This window comes from Capricornis sumatraensis, chromosome 8, assembly GCF_032405125.1.
Source record: "Capricornis sumatraensis isolate serow.1 chromosome 8, serow.2, whole genome shotgun sequence".
Taxonomy (NCBI): Eukaryota; Metazoa; Chordata; class Mammalia; order Artiodactyla; family Bovidae; genus Capricornis; species Capricornis sumatraensis.
The window spans coordinates 76,867,552-76,881,544 of NC_091076.1; the positions used below are offsets into that span (position 1 = coordinate 76,867,552).

The 13,993-nt window shown below is 50.0% G+C and overlaps 1 protein-coding gene across 4 annotated transcripts in view; it reads right to left on the reverse strand.

The window, feature by feature from the left end:
* Positions 1 to 7,638, reverse strand: part of MINK1 (misshapen like kinase 1) — a 46,303-nt gene extending 38,665 nt beyond the window's left edge. For all 4 annotated transcript variants that reach the window (XM_068978769.1, XM_068978768.1, XM_068978770.1 and 1 more), the window contains exon 1: positions 7,385 to 7,638. In XM_068978769.1, coding sequence (XP_068834870.1) covers positions 7,385 to 7,441 — 57 coding nt within the window. In that variant the 5' untranslated portion in view covers positions 7,442 to 7,638. The remainder of the gene's footprint in view (positions 1 to 7,384) is intronic.
* Between the last annotated feature and the right edge of the window lie 6,355 nt (positions 7,639 to 13,993).

Sequence of the window (13,993 nt, forward strand, 5' to 3'; positions counted from 1 at the left end):
CTGGGTTGGGAAGCACTTAGTCAGGAACTATGCTATTTTGTGTCACATGGCGCCCAGCACATACGAGGCACTCCGGTGGGAAAGCGACAAGAATGCTTGGCTCCTGATCGCTTATCAAGGGAATAAGTACTGAACCCTGCTGTGTACTCTATATGCACTGTGAGGCTCAACAGAAAGTGTGGATTATGGTTCCTATAGTTAAGGAAGTGAAAGGAAAAACAAGACGATGAAATACGATTTAGTAGGGGTGATACATATTCAAATGCTAAATTACAAGGTCCGTGAGAAGGTGACCAGTGAGGGCTGGCACGGTCAGGGGAGGTTTTGTGGGGAAAGTGAACACCGAGGTGACTGGAAGGAGGTGGAAACTTCCTCACTCGGCCCTACTGATCCTCAGTGTGTCCCTGCAGAGACCACTGCTGAAAGAAAATTCCTCCAAGCCTGTGGTCTAGGAGCAACTCGGCAATTCCGGCCCTTCAGATCCTATCCTGGATGGTTTTGGTGGAAGAGGGTGGGAGAAGATTTCCCTTTTCCCTCAGAAGACCCACTGCCATGGGCCTCCTTTCAAGAGGCCCTTCTCCTCCGAAAGGCAGAGCAGATTCACCACCACAGGCACAGACTTCGTCACAGGCTCTGAGGGGGCAGCTCCTGGCTGTGACTACAGAAGCTTCACCTGTCACCCTTGGCTGCAAAGACTCTCCCACTGTGAGGACACAGACTTCCCTCCTCGGTCCAAGGTCTTCTCGGCTGCTCCCTTACCAACCTGCAGCATTCCTCTTGCTGCAGGCAGAGTTTCCATGTCTTCCACCCATCCCTCTCTCCACACCACGGGCTGGGCCAACACACACTTCTGGCAGCCCGCCCCACCCTCCTGACATTTCAGCCGCTCCTGGAGTCTGGCTCCTCCAAGAAACCCAAGACTGTGGTTCTCTGTGCAAAATTGGTAACACTTCCCGACACACCACACTCATCCTTGACTTGTTCAGTGTAAATCGAGAGAGACCTGTTTATACATACAGTATCCACCTAGCGTTAGGCAGAATCCCACTGACCATGGAAGCTAACTCCAAGGCTGGGCCTGCTCGTGCTTATTCCTGTGAGATTTACCTATCTTCCAACCCTACCCACTACTCGGGGCCAATGACATCAAGTCACACACACACACACACATAGGTGTAAGGAGATGAAAATGTTAATTAGCTGGACTGCAGTTATCATTTCACTATGCCTATGTCTATCAAAACATGTTGTGTATCTTACATACATAAATACGATACAAAACAGCAGTCCCCAACCTTTTTGGAACGAGGGACCGGTTTTGTGGCAGACAATTTTCCCAAGGACTGATAAGTGGGGGATGGTTTCAGGATGATTCAAGTGCATTACATTTGTTGTGCGCTTTATTTCTACTATTATTCCATCAGGTCCATATTAGGTCATCAGACAGTAGATCCGGAGGTTGGGCACCCCTGATATAAAAGGGCTGTACCATCTAGTGGTACACCCGCTCCCTCATACACTCACTTAACACAACAAGCACACGCAGTCACCCTCTGCAGAGCGACATGTGAATTCGCACACACCCAGTACTGAGACCATCCCCCCACTAAATAAAAATAAGAGTCATATGCTCCTTCCACATACATACCCTTATCCTTTGAAAGAGACAAACTTTTTTTCCTCTCTCATAGGAAGATTCAGAAAAAATCCTTTTGGAAATGAGCCTGGAGTTTTCACCCCATCCTCAAGCGCCTGTCCCGTGGTTAACTGTTGACCTAAACCCCCACCCTAAGAATGGCCCCATTCCAGGGTCTCCCAGTTCGCGTTATTACCACACTCTACCTGCTGGCTCACCTCTAGCTAAGCTTTCTGTGGCACTGTCAGCTTGGTTTTCTGACAGGTGATTTGTCTCTCAACCAACCAACCAAATATTTCTGTCTTGTAAAAAGTAAAAACAATTCCTGTTATGTACTCTCATGGCTTGCTGAAGTTTTCTGCTACAGTCCTTATCATGGCTTGCAATTTTCTGTTCATGTGATTATATATAGAGAGATATACATATGACTGTTTTATGAATGTCTCTCCCCACTACTAGAACATAGGAAAACCATGTCTATCTTGCATGTCACTGTATCTTCATGCCTAGTTCTAGTTCTTTCCTCAAGGAGAACAGGAAATCCTACCTTTAGCAAGTACATCCTTGGCCGTCTGGTCACTGGGCAAAATCTCCAGGGGCTTCCTGGTCACCATAATTCCATCCCTTTATTCTCTTCTCCACCATCTCCTATCCATATTAAGAACAAAAAACCTCAAACATCTTTTCAATCACCCTCTTGGGGAGTATCCTGTAGATGGAAGAATCCCAGACTGAAGTCAAGGACTGGCTGCTTAGGAGGAAAAGGCCAGGGAAAACAAGAGAGAGAAAAGAATGAACGAGGGCTTCTCCCAAGTCATATTTTTGTATCTTCCTATATTCTGTAGGCATTTGAGAAATGCTTTGAGACTTGACTTATTAACTTGATCGCTTTCTGTTCTATTTCTTCAGCCTACTGAAGAAAAAACTGAGGGAGTTGTGAGTGTAAACTGAGTGCTGGAGGAGGGGGAAAGACTGGATATCAGATTTCAAGATGACTGACCACTACAGACAGAAAACAGAAAATGAGTACGAGTCACAGCAGAGTTAACAAAAACTTCCTGACCCTGAGGGTTCTAAGATAGAGGAAGGCAGAAACAGTTTAAAAATTGCAGAGGGTAGGGGATATGTGTGAGGGGACTGGGGGGGAGCCTCAGCCTGCAAAGACATTGCTTAGGTGGAAGCTCCCAGAGCTCTGATTAAATGGCTTAGAATGGTATCATCACATTATTATATCCTTCCTGTAGTATCTAGAACGTGATTCTCAATATAGTAGACCAACAATGCTTGGTGACTTGACTGATGCAGAAAAGGATGTTACAGGTAACTCTCTCTGGTACAACTTTGGAGACAGAAAGATCAGTTGCGCAGACTCTCAAACGGCTTCTGGAGATGCTCTGCAGTCCCAGAGCTGTTTTATGTTCCTGGGTTGAGAGGTCACCACATTCCTTATTTATTAACCAAGGCCAAAGTACAAGTTCGTAAAGGGCGGCTGCACACTTCCTGCTATCTTGTCCCCAGGATGACAGGCAAGGACACTCAACCTACCCAAGCTGTTGTCTCATTTTAGGCACACAGTTTAGAGTGGAAAGGAATGGAGGCCAGATCTGAAATTAGAATTTTATTGTGAACTGAGCTCCTGGGAGAAGCTGGTGGTGGTAGGCAGGCCAGCTCTCTTGCTGACCCTCTTACTGTTCTCTTAACTGTGAAAACCTCACTTCTCCAAAGACCCTCCCCTCTGTGGGTCACAAAGGGCAAGGGCTCTGTCCTACCCGCGGCACAAAAGGTGGCGATGTCTCCTTCCTAGCTTGGGAGATGGGTGAACATCTCGTTCTAGCAAAGTTCTCTGCTACCTTCCTTCCAGCCTCTGGCCAAAGCAGCTTTTCACTTCACTCCAAGTGCCACTAGTTCCCCCAAGAGCCCCACCCTCACCTGCAGTTCTCTAGGAAAAAGTCCCCACTCAAAGCCCCTGCTTCTGCGCAGGAGATCAGCCAGTCCAGCCCTGGCCTGAGGCATCTGTCATCAACATTTGGACAGCCAGCACATCAGAGTGCAGCGGTTGCTCAGCGGCCTAGAAACACATGCCCAGAACTGCCAGCCCTCCAAGTGGTGCTGGCTCCACAGCCTCGCGAAGAGAAAAGGAAGGGGAAGAGGCTCCTCCAGAGAAGGGACACAACAACACAAGACTGTTAGAGTAAGAACATCTCCGTCAGCACGACTGCCCGGCAACAAGTCCCTCCTGCCTGTGGGCCATGGTGTTATTTCAACACACACTAAGCGCAGCCCCACGGTTCCAAGGACACTGCAGTCTAAAACTTCCAGCTGGCCGGACAGTAAAGAGAAGCTGCTCGGTTTGTGAAGCGGGTAAACCACGAGGAGCAACACAAAAGGAAAGAGGTCAGCCCAGGGTCTGCTCCCTCCTTGTCCCATCCACTTCCACTGATACTTCTGCTCTGTGAGAAGCCAGGAGTTCCCAGTCAGAAGATTCTTCTGGAATATAACCAAACTTGGACACAGAGAGGGTCTGAAATAAGAGGCCCATTTTTTTTCTCTTGGAAGATCCTAACTTTACTTCAAGGCTCAGATGGAGGTTTCCAGAGCTCTGTTTACCACCAGACGAGGTCTCATTCCAAAAAAACTCAGAAAAGATATATTCTTAATTGTGTGTATACAAAAGGCAAGAGAAAGCCTAACCAGCATGATGTTTATTGAATGCTTTCTCCAAGCAGAGCTTAGAGCTAAGAGCTTTCACTTGTTAGGACACGCATTTATTCAACAGTTGAGACCCCCTCACGTGCAAAACACTGTTATAGGCCCTGAGGATGCAAAACTGAACAGAACAGTCAAAATCCCAGCTTTCACTGAACTTAGATTTTAGTCAGGGTTGATAAGCACATGTCAGCTGGTGATAAAGACTACAAAATAAAAGCAAGCAGACTGAGGGATGCTATATAAAAATTTATACAAAAATGAAGCAGGGGCAGGAGTGCTATTCTAGATACACTTGTGCCAGAAGCCTTCTCTGATTGTCACCTGATAACAATTAACAATAAGGGCAATCATATGGTCATGATGTGCCAGGAACTGGACTAAGTACTTAATATGCAGTATTTCACCCAGTCCTCAGTAACTCGGAGTTCAGTACCAGCACCACTATACAGGTGAGCAAACGGAGAATTCGAAGGTGAGGCTCTTGGCAGAATCTGCAGCCAACCAGGGAAGAAAGGCCATGGTTACTCATAAGTGAGAAAGCGGGGACTTGAACTTAGGAACACAACCGCACACTACTGGGCCAGAAGACAGATGGAGCCTTAAAGAGGTCAAGCGTGCCTGTGGTCACAAAGTGGCAGGTCTACCCACCTCCCCACCCATGGCTAAGAGATAGTGCCATTCAATCTTTCCTAATATCAGCCTATTACTCTCATCAGCACCTGAAAGCTAAGCCTTATCTTGAAACAAGAGAAGAAAAACAACTTGGACTCTGTGAGGCTGGCTAATAAATGCTGAATATGCTCCTCTCCAATCCCCCTCCCCAGTTTAGAGAAACACTTTTCTGCTAATTCTCCAGGTTGCCATTTCTCGACAGACAAGAACAGAACAAGAGATGACTGAGCCCAGCTGTTACACAGGGGCTCTCTGAGGTGGGGCAGAGGGGACAGGTCCTTCCCTGAGAAAAGTCCAACAGGCCTTCTGCAGTCCTATTTCAAAAGAAGTGCTCCCCTCCCGCCCCCCCCCCCCCCAAACCCTGGAGTACTGGGCTGGTGGTGGCGGAAGAGGGATGCTTTCTTAAAATGCCCGAGGCAGGAAAGACCATAAGCACTGGGAGCAGGTCAAGGGCCTCTCTGAAGGGAAGGAGAGGAGAATAGGGCAGGAGATGATTGAGGAAAGAGGCCAACACTGCTTCAAAAGTAGAGAAGTTAAGAAGGGAAATACCACATCCAAGGTCATAGGGTGTCTGCAGAATTGCTGGAAATCCCAGGCCGAGGATCCAGGCCAAACTAGCAGAAGAGGCTAAAGGAAAAGAGAAGCCCAGGCAGAGCCCCACAAGGTTTAAGCCAAAGATCATGGTTTGGACCCACCTGTTTTTATTATATTTAAGTTACCTCAGCAACAGGAACCTGCAGCGAGAGTTAATCAACAACCAAGGTGGGAAGGCAAGGTGGGGACTCATCCTGTAGATAGTACACTAAGGGGAGCCTGGATTTCCATCTTATACCCCAGCTGGCCTGACTTGAGAATCACAGTTTAAACTGATAAAGACTCTCCCTCCCAAAGCCTTCAGACCCTCTTCCCCTAAACGCACATACACACAGAGAGAGAAAGAGAGAGAAATTCAATCTTCCATCTCCCTCCTCAGCAACTCATCACCTTATCTGAAGCAAGTCAGGTCTCCTAGCCCAACGTTTCACCAAACAAATTATGACCTGAATGGCAAGAAAAACTGTGTCACCTAGAGAAACCCAATTAACGACATGACTCTGCTCTCTTCAATTCCCCTCTCCCCTCCAGTCATATCCGGGGCACCTGTGTGGCTGACCGCCTTTTCCAGCTACTGGCCACATTCCCCGGCCAACTCAAAAACCAGAAGACATTTCAATAGGGGCCTCCGGAGCACCCAACCCAGAGATGGGAAATCCTGCTCTCCCCAAACACCCTGGCCTGTTGAGAGAGCATGAAGGACACAGGACAAAAACACCCCCTGGGGGACAGGCTGGAGTCTTCACCTTGAAATCACTCAGTGCCAGGGCTCCCTGCTGAAGAAAAACAGGTAAATGCTGCTGAAAGCTCCCAAATGAGGACGTGCAAGGGCCCCAGGAGGGACAACGAATAGGTATTTCCAAGAAATTCCTGCTGCAGTTGTTCCCCTCTGATCCCTTTTCTAATGAGCCCCTCCCTGGAGAGATCTCCGTCGCCTCCCCGGCCTTCCAGCAAAGCCATGAATACCTAAGCTTTTCCAAACCCGAAAGACCACATGCTGCATGTGTTCGTGTGTGTACAGACCTGTAAACATCCTCTTCCCAGCCCAGGCCAGAGTTTCTGAAGACCAGAAACGCGTCCCCTCCTCCCCTGGTGCACTTGACTTTCCTCCCAGCCCCACAGCTCTGCTGCAGAGTTGGTAATGTAGTATGCGGGGGACCCTGAGACCGGAAATGCCTGGTGCTGGACTGCTGCACCTGAAATGCGGACGAAGGCACCGGGGCGGGCGGGAGCCGAGCAGCCGGGTGAGGGCGGCGGTAGGAGGTGTGCGGCCCGAGAGGGGAGGCTGAAGTGCCGGCCGGCGAAGAGATGCAATTCAGGGCTGGGCGAGGAGGAGAGAGGGTGATGAGGGGGAGGCTGGCGAGGCAGTGGCAAAGTCAAAATTCGAGGAGCCGGGAAACAGGAGGCGGGGGAAGAAGACAGAGGAGCAACGAGGGGGAAAGAGGCCCCAAAGGGGATCAGGGGCCAGGAAGGGGCACCACGGTGAAGATACTGCAGGTTCAGGGGAACTGGAGGGTGACCCGCAAACACCTGGAAGGAAGGGGTCCGGAAGCTGAGTAAAGGTAGAGGAGGAGAGAGGAATGGGGGCGGGGCACCCCAGGGCGGGGACCGAGCTGGCTCCCAGAATCTGCAGCGCGTGGAGAGCGAAGGGGAGCGGAGGGCGGGGGTCGCCGCGGGGGACCCGGCGCCCGGGGAGCTCGCGAGGCGTGCGGCCACCCGCTCTCCAGCGGCGGGGACGGGAACCGGGCGAGGCTGGGGGGGCGGCGCGCTCACCCGCAGGGCGGACAGGTCGATGTCGTCCAGGCTGCGGGCGGGGGCTGGGTCGCCCATGGCCTCCACCGGGAACGGGGCCCCGGGGCCGCTCACGCTCCGGCTCGGTTATTCCGCTGCCGCCGTCGCCGCTTCTCCCCCATCGGGGGATCCTGGGGGCGGGCTCCACCGCGCCTCCCCCGTAGAACGGGGAGGGGGAGGGCCGGCGGGAGGACCGACCCACCGACTGACAGGAGCTCTCGCCCCAGAGCCTGCAACCCGAGCCGCCCGCCTCTCCTGCGCAGGCGCAGAGTGGCCGCGCACCCGGAGGGTGGAAGAAGGAACGTGACGCGGGCGCGCCGGGTTCCCCCTCCCCCTCGGCGCCGACACCTGCGCGCAGGCGCAGGAGAGGGAGCGAAAGGCGCGCGCGAGGACTGAGGGGCCGCGCGAGCCTGGCGTGAAAGAAGTGGGCGGCGGCCGAGGCGGCCGCCGAGCGCGCCCACCAGCTGGCGCGCGTGCGCATTCCCGTTTCCTTCCCTTCCCCTGTTTTTTGCGCTTTCTCTCCCCCATTTCCTTCTGAGCTCTCCTTTGACGCCTTTCCTTCCTTTTCCCTCCTCTTTCGTGTGCCCAGCTGCCAATCAAACCACCCACCTCTCTATTTGCGGGGGAAGGGGGGTGGGACCCAACCCCCTCTATTACTCGGGGGGTTGTTATGGTAACTCCCCACGCGAGGGCTGGGTGGCCTCTAGATAGGATGGGCTGTCCACCCACCTAATTGCCATAGCAACAGTGGAGCCGCTGAGGGAGGGGCGTCTTCGTGAGAACTTGGCTGGAGAAACCGTCTGGGGGCTGGGGAGTGGAGGGGGGACTGGCTGCCTCGTGACTGCCCCTTACCCCTTCCCCGACTGCAGTGGGAAGTGTTGAGGATCCTAAGATCTGAGGATAGGAAATCCTACTGCAGGCCTTTGTCTCTGCACCTCTTGTTCGGCACAACAGAACTGCTTCCACAATTACTAATTGATCACTGGAGCTGTGCGTGGAGGAGGGGTGGCAGGGAGAGGTGGAGGGGAGCAGTAAGAATCTATGTTGACCCCCTTCAAGTCTGGCTTGGGTCACCTTAGGTCTAGGCATGTTGGCATAGACCCCCCAGCCATTAGCTTCACTGGAGGCTGGGTAATGCTATATAAAGAACAAGGAGTCATGTTCTGACACTGACATGCTGTGTGACCTTGAGCAAGTTGCTTTGCTTCTCTGGGCCTTTCTTTCTTTGCAAATTTGAAAGAGAAGGCTGCTTGATCTTTGAGATCACTTGTAACAGTGATAGTATTTCTGCAAGACCCCACCTCCAGCCTTAATGTAAACATTACTTTGTTGTTGTTGTCGTTGTTTAATCTCAGTAGTGTCCAACTCTTTGCGAACTGGTGGACTGTAGCCTGCCAAGCTCTTCTAACAATGGGATTTCCCAAGCAAGAATACTAGAGTGGGTTGCCATTTTCTTCTCCAGGGGATCTTTCTGTACCAGAGGTCAAACCTGTGTCTCTTGCATTAGACGGTGAAGACTCTTTCTGCAATGCAGGAGACCTGAGTTTGACCCCTGGGTCAGGAATCTCCCCTGAAGAAGGGAATGGCTTCAGTGTTCTTGCTTGGAGAATTCCATGTACAGAGGAGCCTGACGGGCTACAAGTCCATGGGGTCACAACAACTGAACTACAATTAAGAGACTAACACTTTCACTTTTTACTGCTGCTGCTGCTGCTAAGTCACTTCAATCGTGTCCAACTCTGTGCGACCCCATAGATGGCAGCCCACCAGGCTCCCCCGTCCCTGGGATTCTCCAGGCAAGAACACTGGAGTGGGTTGCCATTTCCTTCTCCAATGCATGAAAGTGAAAGTGAAGTCGCTCAGTCATGTCCGACCCTCAGCGACCCTATGGACTGCAGCCTTCCGGGCTCCTCCATCCATGGGATTTTCCAGGCAAGAGTACTGGAGTGGGGTGCCATTGCCTTCTCTGAGAGTTTAAATGAGAAGTCCTTGGAAAGGGACAGACACTCTCCTTTCTGGACTCTTCTTTTCACATTCAGATGCACATCCAGTCTCGCTCCCCCACCTTCCCCCTCTTCTGTTTACCTTGCATTTGTCCTTGTCCAAGCCACAGTCATCACTCACCTTCAATACTCTTATTAGCCTCCTACTTGATCTTCTTGCCTGACCTCTTTAAGGTCAATTCTCCATGCTCATAGTGCCTGGTTTTTCTAAAACTCACTCAAATCTCACGTCACTCTCCTGTTAAGATCCTTCGCTGACTCCTGTCTTTTGAGTCTGAAGTGTGGCAGTCATGATCCTTCAAGATTCTGTCTGCTTCTCTAGCCCTCTTTTTCAGTACTCCACCATTCAACCTCACACACTCTAGCCATATGGAAATCCTCTCCATGCAGTTTCCAGAACTCAACAGACCCTCCTCCAGCCTTTGCACTTGCCACTTCTCTCTGGAATATTCTGACCATGCCCATTTTCAGTGCCTTTTGCTTTGCCCTTCATGTCTAAATTACTTCCTCCACAAAGCCTTCCTTCACCCCCTGAGACTGAGTTTGGCTCTTCTGTTTTAGCCACCAGGCTTCAACCCATGGTAACTTTTAATACCTTGAACTGTAAAATGTTGAATCTCCTTAAAGGTAAGAATTATGTCAGCCTTGTTCAACCCAGGGCCTGGCACCCACTAGAGGTTTAGTAACATGTATGTGAATGAAGCCTCTGTATCTGGGTAGGCACTGGGTAGTAACTCAAACACAAGACCATGGGATAGTAGGAAAAAACACAGAATTTAAAGTTAGTGCTTTGTGCAAGTCATTCATCCCTCTGAGGCTCAATTCTATCACTGTAAAATAGGGATAATAACAGGGAGGTTAGAAAAAAATAAAATTAAATGTGTGAAGCACTTGGTATGTATGAAGCTCTCAGTAAATTTACTAATGCCTAAGAGTAAGACATTAGTAAATTGAGCCTCAGAGAGATGAATGACTTTCACAAAGCACTAACTTTAAATTCTGTGTTTTTTCCCTGCTACCCCATGGTCTTGTTCTGGTGGCTCAGACAGTAAAGAATCTACCTGCAGTGCAGGAGACCTGGGTTCAGCCTCTGTGTTGGGAAGATCCCCTGCAGAAGGGAATGGCAACGCACTCCAGTATTTTTGCCTAGAGAATCTCTTGGACAGAAGAGCCTGGGAGGCAATAGTCTGTGGGATCGCAAAGAGTCAGATATGACTGAACAACTAACACTTTCACTTTACTCTTAGGCTGTGTTTAATAAAGAGATACCTAATCAGTGAATGACCAAATGAAGATCACAGTATGGGGTGGGGGGGTGGGGGTGGGGAGGGAGTAGGGTAGGCTATATGGCCAGCCAAACCTCAAGAGGCAATGGAATCTGGGCCTGGGGAAGACAAGATTGTCTGGAGAAGACTGGAGAAACAAGATTGGCCCCATGTGATGATTTTTTTCCTTAATATTTATTTATTTATCTGGCTGCCTCAGGTCTTTGTTGTGTCATCTTTCTTAGTTGCTTCACAGCATGGGGAATCTTAGTTCCCCACCAGGAATCCAATCCATGTCCCCTGCATTGCAAGGCCGATTGCTAACCACTGGACCACAAAGGAAGTCCCCATGATGATAATTATTGAAGCTGGAGTATTGATGCATGGGCACCTAAGGGGTCACCATCCCCTATTCTCTAATTTTATGTACATATGAAACTGTCCATAATAATTTAAAAAGAGGTAATGTGGTGGAGGAAGCCCTGAATCGGGCATCAAGAAAAGTTAAAATATAAATTTCCCCCATGGCCCAGTGGCTAAGACTCCATGCTCCCAATGCAGGGGGCCAGGGTTCAATCCTTGGTCAGGGAACTCGATCCCTCCCACACGTGGCAGCAAAGAGTTGCGATGCCACAGCAAAGATCCCATGTGCCAAATAAATATTGGGAGGGGAAAAAAAAGTTAAAAGTATTAAAAATAAGACAAATTTTGGATCCCTGGGGGATGGATATTTTGCACAGACACAACCACCCTCAGATCCTCCCACCCATCTTGGGAAGCTGGATTTCTTCTCTTCATCCTGGGTCTAGAGCCAACTCTTCTGACTGCAACCTCACTGCTCTTTTCCCTGCCCTATGGGGGTCTCCATTCAAGAAACGCCATGACCAATGAGGGCAGAGCAGATAGACCAACAGATGGTATGAAGCAGAAGCCCACCTACCCCAGCCCAGTCCCAGGGCAGCTGCTGCCTCCACCCCACAGTTAATGAGATAATGGTCCCGCAGGGAAAGAGGCACTTAGTGCTGACAATGAGGCTAATTAGCAGAATGCCAATTAGTACCTGGGGACCGCTATACAAGGGAGGGGGAATTGCTTGTGTGGAAATGGCTTTTTCAGAGGAACAGAGGGCTGCACTCAGAGAAGAGGATGGGAGCAAAGCGATAGCATCTCCTTTCTCCACGTCATCATCCACAAGGACCTCTCCTCCAGGAAAGCCTCCTAAACTACTCACTCTGTTTCCCCTCTGTTTCTTCCTGCTCAATTCTGAGATTGAGGGATGAGACCAGAGGGATGAAGGGCAAGAGCCAGCACTGTGCTAAACTTTTTTCCAATTGCAAAATATTTCAGATATACAAAAAGATACGGGGAAAATATGCATAAAATTTATATCCCACAACCCAACTTGAGAAATAAAAAAGTCGGGGCTTCCCTGATGGTCCAGTCGCTAAGATTCCATGTTCCCAAGGCAGTGGGCCTGGGTTGGATCCCTGGTCAGGGAAACTAGATCCCACATGCCACAACTAAGAATTTGCATCCTGCAACTAAAGATCCCACGTGCCGCAACAAAGACCGAAGATCCTTGAGGCTGCAATTAAGACCTGGTGCAGCCAAATAAATAAATATTAAAAAAAAAATAATAAAAGTTACCAGTTCAAAGAGCTCTCTCTGTATACCCATTATATTAGCCTTTTCTCTCTACCTGCCATGGGAGGTAACCCTCCTCAATCCAGTGTGTGCTACAGTCTCTTGTAACTATGTATGGATGTGAGAGTTGGACCATAAAGAAGGTTGAGTGCCAAAGAATTGATGGCTTTTGAGCTGTGGTGTTGGAGAAGGCTCTTGAGAGTCCCCTAGACTGCAAGGAGATCAAACCAGTCAATCCTAAAGTCCTTCATTAGAAGGACTAATGCTGAAACTGAAGCTCCAATACTTTGGCCACCTGATGCAAAGAGTCGACTCATTAGAAAAGACCCCAATGCTGGGAAAGTTTGAAGGCAGGAGAAGGGGATGACAGAGGACAAGATGGTTGGATGGCATCACCAGCTCAATGGACATGAGTTTGAGCAAGCTCCAGGAGATGATGAAGGACGGGGAAGCCTGGCGTGCTGCAGTTCATGGGGTCGCAAAGAGTCGAACATGACTGAGCGACTTAACACACTCTCTCATACACAATGACGTGTACTTTCTCTCTTCACTCTGCAGCAGTGCCAACTCTGTGCAATGACAAAAATGCTCTCCATCCAGTATGCTAGCCACTAGCTGCAAGTGGCTCCCAGCCACTTGGTGGCTGATGCAAGGAACTAAATCTTTACCTAGTTCTAATTGTTATAAATTTAAGTGTAAATAGCCAAATGTGGCTGGTGGCTACTGTACTGGACAGTGAAGCTGTGTCCTATGAGGGTGGGGACTTTGTAGTACTCACTGCTGTTGGTCTAGATGATGTCTGGCAAAGAGCAGGTGCTCAATAAATATTTAAGTCAACAACTGAATCTTTATAGCAAGATAGTTATGTAAGTATTATTCCCATTTCCCTGGCTTCCCTTGTGCCTCAGCTGGTAAAGAATCTGCCTGCAATTCGGGAGACCTGGGTTCGATCCCTGGGTTGGGAAGATCCCCTGGAGAAGAGAATGTCTACCCATTCCAGTGTTCTGGCCTAGAGAATTCCATGATCTGTATAGTCCATGGGGTCGCAAAGAGTCGGACACTACTGAGCGAGTTTCACTTTCACTTTCATTCTCATTTCCCAGGTGGGACCACTGAGGCCCAGAGAAGTGATGTGACTTGACAAGGCCATTGAGGTAAAAAGTGACAAGCCCGCGACTTGGGTCCAGTTCTTTCTGACCTCAAGCCTATACCCTTACCGACTCCCAGGGGCTTCCCTAAGCCTCCCCTGGGCAGTCACTTGAGGAACAAGTTGCAGCCCCTCTGGGCCCTTCTCTGGGCGCCTCCCTCACTTGCAGCTGCACCCTAGGCTCCATTTTCCTCCAGGAGTCCTGGTGTGGGTCCACGCTTCCTACTATACAGGCAGCCCTGTGTGAACACCTGGTCTTCCCAGCACCAAGTGATGGAGCTCCAAAAGCCACAGACAAGTGGAGCAGAGCTGAGATGAAGCCAAAGAAAGAAAGGAGTGGGGTGGGGAGAGGGGGATGAAGGACCTGTGTGGGCCTGGGGGGCCTTTGAGACACACACTTAGTTCAGCCAAGGAAGAGACAAGGAGCTTTTCTAGGCTTTTATTTATGAAATGCTTATTGAACGGATACAAAGTTAGTGTCTGTCAGCAGCTGGTGGAGGGGGTTAGTGTGCATCCCCCCTCCCACCCCTCC